This window comes from Peromyscus eremicus, chromosome 1 (assembly GCF_949786415.1).
Source record: "Peromyscus eremicus chromosome 1, PerEre_H2_v1, whole genome shotgun sequence".
NCBI lineage: Eukaryota > Metazoa > Chordata > Mammalia > Rodentia > Cricetidae > Peromyscus > Peromyscus eremicus.
In genome coordinates this window covers 20268858-20287801 of record NC_081416.1, presented here as the reverse complement: position 1 = coordinate 20287801, position 18944 = coordinate 20268858, and the positions used below count along the sequence as shown (strand labels likewise).

Genomic DNA, 18944 nt, shown 5'->3' with positions numbered 1-18944 from the left:
AATCCTCTTAGATTAGGCCCATCCTACACTCTAGAAGCCTTTTATGCATTCCCTGCTCAGTGTTCTATCATTTCCTCTCTTTGCTAGGCAAGTAGCACAGAGCCACAAACGTTTCCTTGCTTGCTCTGCAGGTGCTTCCAGGGTGCAGTGCCTAAGGGTCTGAGGCTTGAGTTTGAATTCTGCTCAGTGTCTTTTTCTCTTACTGGAGATGGAGTCTTGTTATGTAGCCCAGGCTGGCCTTAACTTGTGATTTTCCTGCCTCAGCTTCCTGAGTGCTGAGATCATAGCATTGGCCTCTAGCTTTTTATTTGTGTGACTCATGGGCAAAGCAATGAGTCCCCTAGTGCATGTTCAGTGTCCCTCCCTGTAAAACTAGAGCTAGATAGAGTTATTATTTAGTAGAGTGACTATCAAATTACACAAGATTATCTATATAAAACACACAGCCTAGTGCCTGGCCTGGCATAATGTAAATACTCTATGTATCTTGTGAGGTTTTTTTTTTTAATATCTTTAGTTTTTTGAGAATTACATAATTCTCATTTCTCCCTTCCCTTGTATACCCCTGTTTGTTCTTTTTTAAATTCATGGCCTCTTTGTCTTTAATTATTTGTGTGTGTGTGTGTGTGTGTGTGTGTGTGTGTGTGTGTGTGTGTAAAAACCATATTCAGTCTGTATGATGTTATTTTAATAGATGTTGTCAAGGCTGTCCATTTGGTTTTGGATAACCAGTTGGTGCTCTTGCCTGGGAAAGGCTGTTTTCTCTGCTCTCAGTAGTCCTTAGTTGCCTGTAGTTCTTTGTCCAGGGTTGAGGCCTCATGTGCTTTTCCCCCTTCCATGTTAGCTTGTCTGTTTGTTGTGTCCTTGTTCAGCTCAGGTTTAGGCAGCCATTTTAGTGATACTTCATGGACATAGCTTCTGACATTTCTAGAAGACAGTCTCACAGCAGGCTCTCTATTCCTCTGGCTCTTTCAGTGTTTCCGCCCCTTGTTCACAATGATCTCTGAGCCTCAGGTGTAAGAGTTGCCATGTGCTGGGCAGTGGTGGCTCACGGCCTTTAATCCCAGCACTCAGGAGACAGAGGCAGCAGATCTCTGTGAGTTTGAGGCCAGCCTGGTCTACAGAGCGAGATACAGGACAGGCACCAAAACTACACAGAGAAACCCTGTCTCGAGAAACCAAAAAAAAAAAAAAAAAAAAGTTACCATGTATGTAGATGTATTAGTTGAGACTATGCGCCACTTCTCTGCATTTTGATCAGTTATAGTTTTTCGTAATGGTCTCTGTCTGTGGCCAAGATAAGTTTGCTTGATGAGGGATCTTGCGGTGTTTGTGTAAGCTGTTATAATTATTAGGTACCCCTACAGCTCCTTCATTAGGGAACATGAATGAGTTCTTAGGACCTCCTGCATCAGAGTCAACAACACAAAAACACTTGTCTTCCACGAGGCTGAGATGAGACAGAAGAATATAAGAGGAATCTCTTCCCTTTGCTGCCTGCCCTATTCTTGTGACAGGATTCTATCTGGTTGATCAGATCATCTGTCACTATGGAAACAGGGCCCACTCTGTGAAGGTGCTTCAAGAGTAAAGTTCTAGTTCTCAGTCACTGACTTTTGCTTCTTGTTCCTGTGAGGTAGTGAGAGTTTCTTCATTAGTCATACAGGGAAGAGTGATGTGCTGGGAAGAACAGTTGTAAATAAACCTATAGCAGGGAAAAGATGCTTTAGAGCTTGAACAAGCCAGGGATTTCAAGTGGAAACTGGAAAAATAGGTTTTCTTCTTTTTTGTTTTTTGAGACAGGGTTTCTCTGTGTAGCCCTGGCTATCTTGGAACTTGCTTTGTAGACCAGGCTGGCCTTGAACTCACAGAGCTCCACCTGCCTCTGCCTCCCCAGTGCTGGGATGATAGGGAGCACATATGCCAAGGCTCACACGACGTCAGAGGACAACTTGTGGGAGTCCATGCTCTCTTCACAGTTACAGGTTCTGGGGACCAGATTCAGGTTGTCAGACTTGGTGCCAAGAACCCCTACCCACCGGGCTGTCTCACCAGCCCTTTTTCTTTTCTTTGTGCCTCTTTTCTCCCCTCCTCTCTTTTTCTCCCTCTCCTCCCCTCCCCTCCCCTCCCCTTTTCCCTTTCATTTTCTTTCTCCCCTTTCGAGTTTGAGACCAGGTCTCACACTATAGCTCATTCTGCCCAGAAACTGACTATGTAGACCAGGCTGGCTTCAACCTTGTGTGGAACTCCCTGTCTTTGCCTCTTAAATGCTGAGATCACAGACATGTATACCCATGTCCAAGTCATTCCTATCACAAAGGATATGATATCATTATATGGTGTGGCTCTGCCATCTCAGAACCCTTCATGTACAGCTTCACAGGTAAGGAAATATGAACTGAAAGAGTTGTGGAAGATTCTAGAGGCCAGGCTCAGAAGTGGTGTGTGTGTGTGTGTGTGTATGTGTGTATATATATATATTTTATCAACATTCTATTACTCAAAATTAGCTATATTGACTACCCTGGGCCATAAGACTGAGAAATGCTTTTTTTGTTTGTTTGTTTTTTTGAGACAGGGTTTCTCTGTGTAGCTTTGCTCCTGTCCTGGAACTCGCTCTGTAGCTCAGGCTGGCCTCGAACTCACAGAGATCCGCCTGCCTCTGCCTCCCAAGTGCTGCAATTAAAGGCGTGCACCACCGCCTGGCGAGAAATGCTTTTTCTTCCCTGGGAGAAGAACAGTAGTACTGATCATCCAGCTGTTTTCTGCCACAGTGGTCTTCTTTCTTAAACTTAACTCTAACCTAAATGTCTTTTCTCTTTCCTCTGTAGGTAGTATACCTGGCCAGTGAAACCTTCAACTACAGTGCCATTGACCGAGTAAAGTCCAGGGGCAAGCGGCTTGCACTAGAGAAAGTGCCGAAAGTTGGGCAGCGGTTTAACCGCATCGGGCTACCACCAAAGGTATGGATTGTCCCTGTGTGACATAACAAAGTTGACGGTCTGTGGTGGGAAACAGGTACCTACAGGCTTGAACTGGTCATGTCATGGGAATGGCCTGCCCTGAGGCTCTTGCTTTCTCACTTCTGTCAGAGATCTCAGGGTTGAGAAATAGCTCTCCAGGAACTATAGACCTAACAGTCCTCACTTTATTCCTCTAGAGTCTAGACCATTTGGATAGACCTCTTCAGCTTGGGTGGATGAATCTTTCCCACTCCCTTTCTCCTGTACCTAGAAGGAAATAAAGGCAGAAGAAATGCTCCTTTTCTTTGATGGGAATTCCACAGGGCCTTTGTGGGTCTCTGGCTTACTCCTGGGGTCTTTTACTTGGCCTCTGAAGAAATGATTTTGTTCCTTCCATTGGGTTGCAGGTTGGGTCATTCCAGCTCTTTGTGGAAGGCTACAAAGATGCAGACTATTGGCTACGGCGTTTTGAAGCAGAGCCTCTCCCTGAGAACACTAACCGACAGCTGCTGTTACAGTTTGAGCGGTTGGTGGTGCTGGACTACATCATCCGCAACACTGGTGAGCAGCCCGGGGTGCTCCCACGCCTTGTGCCAGACTGTGAAGGTTGAGGTGGGCCTGGAGGGCTGCAGGAACCGGAGTCAGGACCTTGTGACGATGGTGTTTTCCTGTGTTTGAATGGGGATGCATATTTAGAGAGGGCCTGGCAGACCAATTTTCTGGGTTCCATTTTGTCCAGATATAGCATCTGCAAGTTACTAGAGGTAGAGAGGCCTGGAGTCAGGATTTACCTGGCTTTCCCAAAACACTGAAAAGTGCATTCGTTCTTGATTCCTAGTCATTCTTAGAGATTGAATAAGGCAGTATTATCTTTCTATGACTTTTTGATAACATTCTTGCCTTGGGTCATTGCTTTTCTTTTATTGCTTGTTAAAGCAGAGTTTCTCTGTGTATCCCTGGCTGGCCTGGGACTCAGGGTGTAAACCAAGCTGGCCTTGAACTCACAGAGATCCACCTGCGTTTGTATTGCCAAGTGCTGGGATTAAGTAGGCCATGGCACCTGGAATGATTTTTTTTTTTTAAATATGCTGGTGAACTTGAATTCATCAGACCTGACCAAGTTTACATGTAGTAGGGAGTTTTTGATTACTAATCAATCTCCTTAGGAGATTTTCTGATTCTTTGTGGTTTAATCATATCAAGTTTTGTGTGTCTAGGACTTTTTCCATATCATCTGGGTCATTGAGTTTGTCATAACATTGTTTTAGTGTTAAATTCTTTTTATTTTTATAGAATTGTTGGAAATATTTGTGCTTTCATTTTTGAGCTTTTTTTTCCTTATTCCATCTAACTAAAGGTTTGTCCCTTGTGTTGATGTTTGCTTGTGTGTTTTGGGTTTTTGAGATAGGATTTGACCATGTGACTTTGGCTGTCCTGGAAGTCTCTATGTGGCCCAGGCTGGCCTCAGTCTCACCAAGATCCTCTGCACCTGCCTCCCATAAGTGCTGTGACTAAAAGCATGTGCCACCATGTGCCATCACGGGTAACTGGTGGTCTTACGAGCAGCTTTTGGTGTCACGGTGTCTTTAAGTTTTATTGATCCCCTGTTCAGTGTACTTCTGCTCCAGTGTTTCATCCTTCTTTCGGTAGCTTTCGCTTCAGTTTGTTCTTTTTCTACTTCTGCACGATAGAAAGTGAAGCTGTGGATTTGTAAGCTTTCTCATTTTGCAGTGCGAACATTTATAGCGATAACTATCGCTAAATACTACTGTAAGGTGCCATTGTGATTTCTTCTTTCATCCATTGGTTATGCAATTTTGTAAATTTTATGTTTCCTTCTTTTGAGGGGGTTTGGGGGGGACAAGGTTACATCTTGTATCCCAGGCTGTTCTGGAACTTGCTGTGTAGCTCAGGCTAGTCTGGAACTCATTGCACTATTTCTGCATTCCTGGAATTGGGGCATGAGCCCCTGTGCCCAACTTTCTAGTATTCTATTTGCTATTGCTTGGTTACTAACTTTATTCCACAATTTTCTTTTATTCATAGTTTTGCTCTCTGTTGTTTCTGTTACCTGTGGTTAACTGGTCTGAAAATATTAAATGGGAAGGTCCAGAAATAAATAATGCATAACTTTTATATAACTAAAAAAAAAAATCCATTCTGAGTAGCTTCAAGTTTCTTGCTGTCTCACCCAGGATGTGAATCATCCCTTTGTCCAGGATTTCTGCATTTCGGAATTACTTGTCAGTTTTAGTGATCTTAGTCCCTCAGCTGTTGCCATAAGAATCCCTTATTTTGCTGAATAGTAGGTCCTAAATACAACACTGACAATTGGGACACACCAAAGAAAAGCTGTAAAGTAGTTCCTTTAAGTGAAAAGATAACTTTATCAGCATATGGATGTGAGAGGAAGGGGAAAACAGTCTCTGTGGTTTGGTACTCCAGCTGCAGGCATTCACTGGAGTCTTGGAACATACCCTTTTGGTTAAGGGGGACCTGTTCTTTGACTGTTGTTACCTGTTGTTTGAGAATCTATTGACAGTCTGTGGCTTTGATCTGACCATCCTGGAAAATGTCTTATGTACAGTGAGAAGCAAGTGTGAGGAGAAGAGGAGAGTTGTGTGTGCATGTGTGTCTGTTAGACCTTGCCTAACAGGGCTGGGCTCTTCTGTGCACATCCCTTTGAAGAATAATTAAAGTAAGAAAAGGAAGCCAGAACACAAGGATATATGCAAATGCTGAAATTAGAAAACCAGCACAGGCTGGGCATGGTGGTGCACGTCTTTAATCCCAGCATCTGGAAGGCAGGGGTAAGCAGATCTTGAGTTCAAGGCCAGCTTGTTCTACAGAGTGAGTTCCAGGACTGCCAGGGCTAGTTTGAAAAACCAAATAGGTAACAAATAGTAGGCAAATCTTTGTCTCTGTTTAGTTTCTGTGCTGTGATGTTTTTAATAAAATCACTGGACAGTGTCTTAAAAAACACTATTCAAGTGTCATAGTACCCAAATTGTCTCATGGAAAAAAGTAGTTTTTGTTTTGTTTTAAAATAGGATCTCACTGGCCTCAAACTCGGAGATCTGCCTGCCTCTTCATCCTGAGTGCTGGGGCTAAAGGTGTGCACCATTGCACCTCACAAAAGTTCATCTGTTAAAATGATCTAAACAAGGCCCACCTGCTACATTTAGTTAATGCATTCCATAGTACCGTTCATTCTGAAAAAGTCCCACCAACCTCCCATTTTCAGTTTGTTGAAGCAACTGGGTACTTGTTCTGTAGAATCTTCCTATTGACAGATTGAGTATATTCCATTCCCCATGTTTCTTTCAGATTGATGCTAGGTCTAAACTTGGTAAAATTCAGGTTTGAGGTTTGTTTGTTTGTTTGTTTTTGTTTTTCCAGGGGTGGGGTTCCTCTGTATGTCCTTGAACTCAAAGAGATCCACCTGCCTCTGCCTCCTGAGTGCTGGGATTAAATGTGTGTGCCGCTACTACAGGTCTCAGGATTGAATTTTTAATAAAGTTCATTTTGTCATAAAATGGTATGACAAAATACTGTAAGAATAGTATTAAAAAATTCCCATGGGGTTGGGTATAGTGGTAGAACCTTTTAATCCTAGCACTTGGAAGGCTGAAGCAGGAGGATGGTAAGCATCATATCGTATTGTTTGTGTGTTGAGATAGTCTCTTTATGTAGCCCCAGCTGTCCTAGCACTCTGTACACCAGGCTGGCCCCAAACTCACAGAGGTCCACCTCTCTATTTGAGGGCTGGGACTAAAGGTGTGCACCACCCAGCCACATAAATTTTGATTTATTTATTCACTTTCTGTCCTTATTTATTTGATGCTCAAATTGTCCCTGGTTTGGCAGTGCTCCTGCGCTCTTTTGATTGTATCTGTCATAAGCACTTCCTTAATTTCTGGCACAAGATGTTCTGGGTTCATCTTCTAGTTTCCAGCTGGAATCCACCATTTCTCTGATGTTCCTCTTACTGGAAGAGGGTATGTTTACAGCTGCGAGAATTTTCATCCAGACACAGGCTTATTTTAGCCTTCTTTCTGTTTGATTTATAATTCCTTTCCTGATACAGACAGACCAGGCTCCCATTACAGTTATTTACAATACAGTAAATCCAGAAAAATTACAATAATTTACTTATTTGTTTAGTCCTAGACAACATAGAAAGTAGTTTCAGAATTGCTAAAGGGAGGAAAAAATACTAGGTAGATATGAAACTCAGTAAAACCATTAACTTGTCCTCAGATTGCAGAATTATCCAGTATTAACGTTTCCTCATCCTACTTTCCCCTCTCCTTGGCCTCCTTTTCTGCATCCTCCCCCATTTCTTTCTTTTCTACCCTTCTTTTTAGACATCCTGTATCTGTACTGGCCATGAATGTTCTCTTCCTGTCTCAAGCCTCATTCATTCAGGATTATAGGCTTGTGACACCATACCCAACTACAGGGTACTTTGCCCACCTGCAAGGATATTTTATTCATTGAGTGTTCATCTTTTAAAAATACGGCTTAATGATGGGAGGTGGTGGCACATGCCTTTAATCCCAGCACTCAGGAGGCAGAGGCAGGTAGATCTCTGTGAGTTCAAGGCCAGCCTGGTCTTACAGAGCGAGTCCCCGTCCCGTCCCCGTCCCCGCCCCCCCCCCCCCCCCCCCCCCGGCCAAAAAAAAAGGCTTACCATTGAGTTGTTTTCATTTTGACCGATCCTTTTGTTTGTTTGTTTAGGGTGTGTGTATGTGTGGGTGGCCTTTCCATGTTTAGTGTGAACCTATGATCTTTCTGTCTCAGTCTCCTGAGTGACCCTCCTTGTCTTCCTCTTTTTGTTGTTGTTGTTGTTGTTGGTTGTTGTTGTTGTTGTTGAGACAGGGTCTCACCTTGTAGCCTGTCCTGGAACTTGCTATGTAGACAAGACTGGGACTAGAAGAGATCCACCTCCCTCTGGGTCTCAAGTGCTGGGACTAAAGATGTGCTCCAGCAGCCAGTGTAGCTTGAGTTCTGGTTCCCATGGTGGCGATTTTTCAGTTCTCAAATTGCTACTTGGTCCTTTTTTTATTTTCTCTTGTTTTCTGCTGATATTTTAGTCTTGCCTTTAATCTTATTTTTTTCCTTGGTGTTTTTGAGACTGAATCTTACTTAGCCCAGGCTGACCTTGAACTCCTAATCTTCCTGCCACCTCCTCCTGAGTGCTGGCGTCATAGGCACATATCACCGCTCCTGGTTGTACATTTTATCTTCTGGAAGATATTAAATATTTTACTTGGACATTAAAAAGCCTATATAAGCTATCTCTCTTGTTTGGAGGCTCTGTGTTGTTTCAGGGTTCTCATTTCTGTTTTTAGTTTGTCATTTTTGTCTCTGTGTACTTGGTTAGTCTGGTTGTCAGATACTTTGTATCAGAAACTGTAAAGCTATTTGAAAGGTTCGGGTGCTGGTGTAAAATCTTGTCTGGAGTATGATGTTTATGCAGGGCCAGCACCTAAGTCAGTAGCAGCCAGGGGTCACTTTAGCCTCAGGTATTGAGGAGGAGCTTGGCTGGCTTCCAAGATGGATTGCAAGTTTTTACCCTCTAGAGTCACAAGGCTATGAGTAGGAACACTGTCCCACTCCCGGCCTTCTAGCAGCCTCTTCCCAAATCAGTGGGTAGCTGGAGCAGGAAAGAAGCCACAAAGAATGGGCCCTTCCTGTGGGTGCTCTTTCTCTCCGGGACCCAGCTCTTAGATTCCTTCTCACTCCTTCCCTTCCTTCCTTTCTCCAAGACAGTCTTGTGATAAATAAGCTAGGCTGACCTTGAATTTAAGACCCTCCTGCCTTACTGAGTACTGGGATTTTGACTCAGATTTTTATAATCTTGTTAAAATCATCAGTACCTTCCAGGGATGTTTAAATATTTTATCTACCTTGTAGTTGATCTCAGTTGGAGGAATGGTCCAAGTCTCCCAAATGCTTAATCCATCATTTCTAAAATCAGAAAGCTTATTTCTACTAACCTTATGTTTCTGTTGGCAGACCGAGGCAACGACAACTGGCTGATTAAATATGACTGCCCAATGGATAGTTCTAGCTGTCGGGTAAGAGGTTGACTCTGTATCTCAAAGAGGAGGATGGGAAGGAGAAATCCTTAAACAATAGAAACACAAAATGGAGATGTAGGTCACCAAAGTTCATAAGAGTCAGAAACACAAGGGTTTAAAGTGAAGTTAATACTTGGTATAGTTTTTTCAGTGTGTGTTTTAAGGAGCATCCTGCCGCATGATAGTAATTGGAATAGCATCAAGAAAAGGAGTAGCTTTGGAGCACATTGTATACTCTTTCCTTTGAGCTTCGTGCTGCACCATAGCATAGTAAGGGTCTGAAAAATATTACATTAAATGACTGCCTAATATTGGTTAGCCCAGCGGTTCCTACCTTCTTAAGCCATGGGGTACTTTTTTACAGAGGACTCAGACTCCACAAGTTTAGAAGAAGCTGCTTCAATGCCTTTTTTCCCCACAAGTTTTTTTTTTCCTTTTAAGATTCATTTCTTGTGTATGAGTGTTTTGCCTGCATATATGTCTATGTACCACATACGTGCCTGGTGCATACAGAGGCCAGAAGAGTGCATCTGATCTACAGATGGCTAAGTGCCCACACGTGGGTGCTGGGAATCAAACGTATGTTCTCTGGAAAAGTGGCCAGTGCTCTTAACCTCTGAGCCCGTCTCTTCAGCCTCAACACCAGGGAATTCTGATTCAGGGATCCTAGAACTGTAACTCCTATTCTTGTGATGGTGTTAGTGGAGCCTGAAGAAATCATGGGACCGAGTAGACATAATGTCCCTGGCATAGCCTGCCAAGGCATCTCAGTTAAAAAGTGGAAAACTCAGTTCCTGTCCTTTTCTTTTCTTTTTGTTGTTTGGCTTTTTTGTTTGTTTGTTTTGGTTTGGTTTTTTTTGAGACAGATTTTTCTCCATGTAGCCCTGGCTGTGCTGGAACCTGCTCTGTAAAACCAGGCTGGCCTTGAACTCACAGAGATCCACCTGCCTCTGCCTCCCAAATGCTGGGGTTAAAGGCGTGCGCCACTACCGCCCAACTTGTCCTTTTCATTTGTATATATCACCGAGGCATGACACCTTGTGTAGAAGCCAGCCATCTGTCATCTTGATTCTGTTTTCTCTCTAGAAAATGGGAACTTTGTCATTACCAGTGTAGTCATAGCTGAGCTAAGTTCCACACTAAAAGACCTTGGCTGCTGATACAAATTTTTCTTTCTTTCTATTCTCAAGTTTCTCACTGTTTTACCTCAGAATGATTTACAACTATCTTTGTTTTTTGTTTTGGTTTTGGTTTTGATTTTTTTTGAGACAGGGTTTCTCCGTGTAGTTTTGGTGCCTGTCCTGGATCTCGCTCTGTAGACCAGCCTTGAACTCACAGAGACCCGCCTGGCTCTGCCTCCCGAGTGCTGGGATTAAAGGCTTGCGCCACCTCCTCCTGGCCTATCTTTGTTTTTATAATTACCCTTCTAAGGACTCAGGCAAGTCCTGGGTAAATAACTGTACATGCCCCATGATGAGCAAGAGCCTCAAGCAGTGTATATGGTACACGCATGTAACACCAGCACTCAGGAGGTGTAGACTAGCCTGAGCAACATAGTAAGACCACTGTCTCTGGGAGTCGAGGGTGGGCTCCTGAGAACCTTGAGCAGACTGTAAATGGAGAAGATGCCACTAATAAACCAAGTCCAGAAAACAGTATGGAAACCAGTAGAGGTTAGATCTAAGTAAGCCCAAGGAGGGGCTGAGATGAGGTGTATTGTTATTATTTTATTTATTTGGTTTTTTGAGGCAGGGTTTCTCTGTGTAGCCCTGGCTGTCCTGGAACTCACTCTGTAGACCAGGCTGGCTTTGGACTAACAGAGATCCTCCTGCCTCCGCCTCATGAGTGCTGGGATTAAAGGTATAAACCATCCCCATTCCCCCTTCTTGCTGTATTTTAAAGGGCCTGAGCAAGTCTCTCTTTGTTCTGCAGGAAACAGATTGGGTGGTGGTCAAGGAGCCTGTTATCAAGGTGGCCGCCATAGACAATGGGCTAGCTTTCCCACTGAAGCATCCTGACTCCTGGAGGGCATGTAAGTTTAAGAGCAATGGGCTGTGCTCTGGTTCATTGCTGCAGTAGAACTGGCCTAAGCATGAATGAAATCCTTTAGGCCTTGTATACAGTGGCCAGCAGCATATGGCAACTGTTCCATAGTATAAACTATTTAAATTTTTACCATTTATATTTTCCACTGGAGGTGTATGGGTGATGAGAGGGTGTATAGCGTGTGCAAGGTCCCTGGGTTCCATCCCAATTTCTGAAAAATAAATAAGTCAGTATAAAGATGACTCATTTCTATTTTTTTTTTTTTTTTTTTTTTGAGACAGGGTTTCCCTGTGTAACAGCTCTAGCTGTCCTGGAACTCACTCTGTAGACCAGGCTGGCCTCAGACTCACAGAGATCCACCGGCTTCTGCCTCCCCAGTGCTGCGATTAAAGGCGTGCGCCATCACTGCCCAGCCACTTTGCATTTTTAAACTCATGTTTTCATAAGTTACTTTGTTTGGGTCTCTGCAGATAAATTGCTGTCAGTGTCCTGTCTTCCTTGGTGTACTCCATACCCCATTTTAACCTAGAATCTATGAAAAGGAAAAGAAATACCAGTCGGGAATCACCAGCCCCCTTTGTAGCACCAGCCTTCATTTTTAGGATCACCTGAAAATCCAGCAAGTAGTTGCATCTAGACAGGCCTGTTTGGAAAGGTCATATGTCACCTGGGAAAGAGCTCTGAGATTGGGCAGCTCTGGGTGTGGCTCCTGAGTCTTTTGCTTACTAGTCACGCAGTCTTAGGGTCAGCAGCACTTGGAAATGGGTTTTGTTGGTTTTCTGTTGTGTATCAGGGGAGAGTTGTTTTCTCTCTGACAGAACCCTGATAGAAGACCCAGGAGGGGACTTTTCCAGCACTAGCTTTTCTTTGAGCCTTTTCTCTTTTCAGATCCTTTTTACTGGGCCTGGCTGCCCCAGGCGAAAGTCCCATTCTCTCAGGAGATTAAAGATTTGATCCTTCCAAAGATTTCAGATCCTAACTTCATCAAGGACTTGGAGGAGGACCTATATGAACTCTTCAAGGTCAGCCCTGAGGGAAAAGGCATTGTCCATGGTTGTTCTGATTAGTCCTGAACAAGCCACAAAGGCTGTTGTCTCACACTTGTCTGACGTGAGTTAGCCGGAAAAGCAGGGTTACCACATACCAGCTGGAGCTGGTTTGGAGGGATTGAAAGAAAGGGCAGCCCTAGTGCTAGGATGATGTAACTCAGTTTGTAGGGCACTTACTTAGCATACAGAAAGCCCCGGGTTCCATCTCCAGTACCACCTAGATCTTGTGTGGTGTAGCACTCAACAGGGGGAGGCAGGAGGATCCGAAATTCAGGGTTCCAAGGGGCAGGAAATACTCTAGGTACTTCCCAGCCACTGCTTCCTTTCAGTGTACTTACTAAACTACACTTAGAAACTTAAGTGGGGGAGAAAAAAATGGGTTCCTGAGAGGCGTTCACATGGGTTCCATCATCTTCCTCTGCCCTTCTCTTACAGAGAGATCCTGGTTTCGACAGGGGCCAGTTCCATAGACAGATTGCTGTCATGAGGGGCCAGGTAAGCCTGGAACATCAAGTGTGTGTCGTATATATTTGTGACTCTCTCCTAAACTTCAGGAGAGAGGAAAGGTAGCCTCTGCAATCCCCTACCTCTTCCATAGTGTCGATACCAACCAGTGTTTGCTGATGCACTTGCCGAATGTTTAGCCTATACTAGTTGCTGGGTGCATTATTGGTAAATAAACCAGCACACCCTGGCCTGGAGCTGCTCAAGGCTGCATGCCTCAGTGGCTAAGAACTGGGCCCTAGAGCCAGGTCACCCCACTGGTTCTGTGATGCTGGGCAAGAGACTGATTTTCTTGTTTATAAAATAGGGGAGTAACTGTACCTAGTCTGTTTTGGACAAGTGCATGAGAGAATTCATGGTAAGAGTTAAGTGAAAATACTGCCTGGCACATGGAAGCAGGCTGATCCTTGGTATGGTTATAATTTTGTCATTTGAGTTACAAGTTGTATTATTCTCCCTTTCTACTTCACCTTCAGAGGGAACTACAGAAACTCGGCATTGTCAAAACTCTGTAGGCCTGAGCATGGAGGTGTACACCCTTAATTCCAGCACTCAGGAGGCAAAAGCAGGTGGATCTCTGTGAATTTGAGGCCAGCCTGTTCTATATAGTGAGTTCCAGGGCAGTCAGGGCTATGTAGTTAGATCCTATCTCAAAAACAAAACAAAACTGTAGGATATTAGTTTCATACGTATTACTTAAAGAGAGCTCAGCAGTGAAGGATACAAACTGATCAGAGGACCTGGCTCTGAAGCCTGGCACTCCCATCTACTACCTATGAGATCCAAACCTCTTTTTCCATCCACTTTTCTGTTTGTATCACGTACTTGCTTCATGAGGTTTTTTATATATATATATAAAAATTAGATCTGTTGTTTGAAATAGTTGGAGTAATGCCTGATGCATAAAAGTACTCAACACATACTAGCTAATTATGACTTTGTAAATAGAAAAGTCTGCTTCTTGGATCTTTTTCTTCTCTGCAATAAGTTGTTATATAGCCCAGGCTGGTCCTAAAGTTACTGTGTAGTCCAGAATGACCATGAACTCTTGATCCTCCTGCCTCCATTTCCTAAGTGCTAGGATTGCAGGCATGTAGCTGTAATTACCTAACTAATTTTAGTCTTCAAAGAATGTAGTAGTCTTTCCACCATAAGTATATGTTTACTTCTTTGCACCATTTAAAGGCTCCCAAAGAAAGCACCTTTGGTTTGCTGAGCACATTTTCCTTGGAAATGGGATAGTCAAGATGTTTTGTTCTGTTTTTTTAAACTTTTATTGATTCTTTGTAGATTTCACATCATACATTCCGATCCCACTTATCTCTCTGTCCCCTCACATCCACCCTCTGCCCTTGTAACCTCTCCCCAAAACAAAACAAAATTAAAAGAAAAACCAAAAACCAAATAAAGCAAACAAACAAGAGAGAGAAAGAAGAATCTTGTGGAAGCTGTAGCGTGGCCCATTGAGTCACACAGTTCACCCTTTAGTCTATTCATCTTTACTTGCAAGTGTTCATTGCCATGAGTCATTGGTCTGTCTGGAGGCCTCTGGCTTCTGCTGTGCCACCAGTAATGGGCTGTTGTTGGATATCCTGTTGTTGTCCTGTATCATGGAGATCCTGCAGTTTAGGTCTGTAGGTTTGTACCCTTCACATGCTCCAACAGTTCATAGATAAGGTGGGTGTTGGAATGGGCTAACTCATAGCCCTGGTTCTGGGTGGTAGCTGGGCTGGTCAGCCCGCCAGCTTTCCCTCATTGTCACTACCTGGGTGAGCTCTCCAGCACTGCTTTGGCCAGCCCATTCAATGCAACTTGCAGCAAAGATCAGGGCCAGTTCTCCTGCTCTCAGATCCTCAGATCTGGGCCACACACACTCACATTGCTGTTTTGCCCAGATGAGGTGTAGGGCCCTCTCTCCTGATTGCTGTAGGGGGGCATAAACTGTGTGTGTGTGTATGCATGTGTGTACTGGGGGGTGCTCAGCTTTCATACCCTCAGGGCTGGCTCATCTGCACACCTAGATAGTCAAGGAGTTTTAAGAGCTGCCATCTTATTAATCTGTCTGAATACCAATATTCTGTCTTTCTCAAGTAAAGCAAGGGCCTACCTAGGCTGACATATCTTTTGAACCTTGAAAGCTACATTGTAGACTCTGGTATTACAGGCCTCAACATAAAGGAACTGTCTTGCTTCCTAAGATAATATAGGTAGCACCTCATCCATATCATTCCATCTTCTCCAACCCTTTCTCAGTCCCTTGCCAATACTGTAGCAGCCTTCCCATTACTCCTAATTAGGGTTATCATCTAGGGTAGCAAAAGGTAGGAGAGAATGGCAGGTGAAATTTTATCTTTCTACCTTGTATTCTTAATGTTTTTGGAACAGCTTTTGTATTTTAAAACTGTTGGCAGAAAGAGGCAGCAGGCTGTGACAAAAGCAAAGGAAGCGTTGGTTTGAACATAGCCATTGCAGTTGGATTGCATACCCAGGGCAGACCTGCAGTGTGTTCTGGCAGAGGACAGCGGGAAGAAACTTGCAAGGAACCTAGAGAAGTAATCTGACCTTGTATCACTTGTTTTGAAACTTTTTGGATCAGTTGATGAGCTGTGGATAAATAATCATAGGGTAGGACTGTGTCGTGGCCTCCTGACTCAGAATCATTAGTTTGCTTAGTCACACACACACTCAGCCAATTTACCTACCCTTCAAAACGACAGGGCCAGGCATGCTGATACTCTCAACATTTGCAAGGCTGACGTAGGAAAGGCTTAGCTGAAGAGCAGCTGCCTGGTGTGTGTGAAGCTCTGGGTTTGGTCCCAGAAGACACACATTTTAAAAGGAGGTGGGGAGGTTGCAAGATCAAAGGGGGCTTTATTTTCAGCTCACCCACATAACTATTCCACGTTCCAGCTCCACAGCCATGCAGCCTGTTGATTTGAACTTTCCACCTCTTGGGTCATACTTTCTATTTTATGGCCTTAAAGGGCAAAAAAGTATTTGTTTTCACTTGGGGTTCTACTTGTTTGTTTGCTTGTTTGTTTTAAGGCAGGGTCTCACCATGTTGCCCAGTTGGGTCTCAGATTCCTGGCCGCCAAGCAACCTTCTTGCCTTCTCTTCCCTTCTGAAGTTGGAATTACAGGCAAACACAGTATTTTAAAAAATTGTTAGTGAGGTCGTATCTACTGTCCATGTATTGCCCATTCATATACCTACTTTCTTTTAATTTTTTAGGATTATTTTAATTTTATTGTATGGGTGTTTTGCTTGTATGTATATCTGTACTCCACTTCAGTGACTGGCACCCGTAACGGCCAGGAAGCAGGTGTCAGATCCACTGGTACTGGGATAACAGATGGTTGTGAGCCACCATATGGGTGCTGGAAATTGAACCCAGGTCCTCTGGAAGAGCAGCCAGTGCCTTTTAACTATGAGCCATCTCTCTAGTCCTAAAATTTTTAAATTTTCATTTAAAATTATGTGTCTGTATCTGTATTTGTACCTGTGAGTGTGGTGCCTTCATAGTTCAGAAGAGGAGCTGGAGTTACAGGTAATTGTGATCCACCTGACAAGGGTGCTAAGAACTGAACTCAGGTCCTCTGCAAGAACAGTACATACTCAGCCACTGAGCTACCTCTCTAGCCCTGTGTTTCTGCTTCCATGATGTTTCCATTGGTATTTATTTTGACTTGAAAGAGGGTGCTCTCTGCAGAGGCAGGCTTAGAATAGTAGGCCTATCTCTCACTCATTTTGTTTTTTTCAATACAGATCCTAAATTTGACCCAGGCCCTAAAAGACAATAAGAGTCCCCTTCACCTCGTCCAGATGCCACCTGTGATTGTTGAGACAGCCCGTTCCCATCAGCGGTCTTCAAGCGAATCCTACACACAGAGCTTTCAGAGTCGGAAGCCTTTCTTTTCATGGTGGTAGCCCTAGAGGCAGGCAGAAGATTAATCCTGCAGGTGACAGGCTGTAAGCAAGCCTGGAGAGAAGCTGGTGCACGGCAGAGCCTTTGAGGGCCCTTCCTCTTTGCTTGACGCCTCCCTCAGGGCTTTCCCACCCACAGGGAGAAGCACAGTCAGGGACAAGAGTACTCCTGGACCCTTCAGAGTGTTGGGGAGGCTGGCATCCAGGCAAGGTGGCAGGTGGCTGAGGAGGAGCAACTCCCTCCCAGTATCTGGTGGCAGGTTGGGAAAGCCCCATCTCCCTGACAGCCCTCTCCATCCCAGTTCCCTATTATATTCTGCATCAGAAAGAAACAAACTTAAATGCTTGTAGGAAACCAGATTAGATACTCGAGTCAGAAGCCCTTAATGTAGACCTAAGTTTGCTTAGACACGCTCTGATGCCTAGCTGTTGTTTACCCCCATGAACTGAGCTGTGTCAGAGGCCCGTCGAGGCCCTCAGACAGAAGCCACACCTTTCCTTTCTGTTTTTGCCAAATTGATTCTCCTCTTGCCACACTGGTACTGGCTCCTTGTGGCAGTGAGCAGGCTTTTGCTCTGTATCTGCCAGAGGCTCTGCACACAATCTTTCTGTTCTCTGCTCTGCTGCTGCTTGCCTAGCACTCAGCTGAAGTGAGAGAGGGCTAGCCTTGGCAGTGCTGTTCTGCCAAGCGGATGTGTAGCATGTAGAGGTGATTGACTTAGCCTCAGTGCATGCTGGGTGCTAGGAGTGTTCCATGGGGAGCCTGGCACAGCCTCACTCCTGGGTCCTTCCTTTGTCTCCATCCTTTTCTACCTGGTTTCTGTTGTTTTCACTATTTTTCCCAACTTTTAACTAAGGAGTTCAGTTTGTGTTCTGGAGCGGCTCTTTGTAGGGGTTGTGGGTCAGTCAGGTCATGAGTGGCAGGACATTGTCCTTGTTCTTCCTGTTATCACTGCTGCATGGAAAGCAACAGGACCTGTGTTCTGTCTCCTAACCAGCAGTGCCCCAGGGCTCCTTGCCTTCTTGTCCTGGGCTGCTTTCTCCTCAGCTTCCCGAAGAGAGGCCTTCAAACAGTTCCCCAGTGCCTGCCCAGCTCACCATGCATCTTCCTGCTTCCATGTGTCTTCTCCCTTGCCAGGTGTTTGAACCCTTTCTACACCAAAGCAAAGAATTGGCTTCAGGAGGGAGTAAAAAGGGGCCACCTGTGGCTAAGAGGCAGCAGTGTCCATACCCTGTGATGTGGACCCCTGAGGGTTCTCACATTCTACAATTGGTCAGTCAGCCTTGGAAAGAAATTGTCTTGAAGGCTTGAAAAAAACCAAAGAAAGGGAATGAGGACCACAGCTGTTTGTCTCGTCTGCCTGCCTGGCTCCCACCATCCAGGAGCAGAGCAGAGGCACTCGGCTCTCCCATCAGCTGGAGCAGGCTGCTCCCCATCCAGTCCAGTCTAGGAGCCAGCTTGCTGTTGGCTTCCACTCAGCCAACATGAATCTCTGAGCACTGGATATGCATGCCCTGTGGACCAAGGCACCATTGTTTGCCCCATCCTGACAATCCTATCCAGCCCACTTAGACTCTGGCCTCAGAACCATGTTTGGGAGAATTCCTGCCTCCTGATCACAGGAGCCTGCAGGGGTCCAGGTACGTGACATTCTTTACAGACATCTTCAACCAGCCTGTTGGTGAGACTCCCCACTGGGGTACTGGAGACAGTCCAGGTGCCTGGAGAGAACTTGGTGCTCTACCAGGCTCTTGTGCACAGTCCTACTCCAGATCAGCTCTGCCATCAGGAGGAAATTGGGTCCAATGTAAGAGGGAGCCAGTGCCAGGCCTGATGGGCAAGGGTACAGGCGTCCTTCCCTGCCTCTCTCGCTTGAAGCCTGTACTCAGGTTGTCTTGAATGTGGACTTTGGGAGTTCCAAGAGCCCAGAGTGTCAGGTACTTCCAGAACAGCGGCCCTCTGCCAGCCTTAGGCCTGTCCCCCATGTCTAGGAGTGGAAGCTGGCTGGTGAGCGCCGCCCCGTTCTTCTAATGCACTGTAGAAATTGTATGTATTGTATTTAAATCAATGCAAATGTATGAATAACAAATCAGTTCTGATCCCTTTGTCCAGTTTTCTTTGGGGGAAGGAAGACAAGGTAAATGCAGTTCTACGGCAAAGAGTTAGAGACTTGACTCCTGAAAACCAAGTGTTTTCCTAAGACATTTCAAAACCTGACCTGAATCTATTGATGGGATACATCAATAGATGTATGGTATGATTACTTGTTACAGACTGTTCTCTGGTAGGGACTCTATAGTATTTGCCCTGGCAGTGGCTGTTAAGTGTAGAGCAGTGGTTCTCAACCTGTGGGTTGTGACCCCTGGGGATG

General features: G+C 44.8%; 1 protein-coding gene across 2 annotated transcripts in view; it reads left to right on the top strand.

Annotated features, from left to right (window-relative positions):
- Pi4k2a (phosphatidylinositol 4-kinase type 2 alpha) overlaps positions 1-18672 on the top strand; it is a 31377-nt gene extending 12705 nt beyond the window's left edge. For both annotated transcript variants that reach the window (XM_059257948.1, XM_059257939.1), the window contains 7 exons: positions 2832-2963; positions 3371-3524; positions 8985-9046; positions 10982-11081; positions 11984-12117; positions 12580-12639; positions 16414-18672. In XM_059257948.1, coding sequence (XP_059113931.1) covers positions 2832-2963; positions 3371-3524; positions 8985-9046; positions 10982-11081; positions 11984-12117; positions 12580-12639; positions 16414-16575 — 804 coding nt within the window. In that variant the 3' untranslated portion in view covers positions 16576-18672. The remainder of the gene's footprint in view (positions 1-2831; positions 2964-3370; positions 3525-8984; positions 9047-10981; positions 11082-11983; positions 12118-12579; positions 12640-16413) is intronic.
- Positions 18673-18944: the final 272 nt, after the last annotated feature.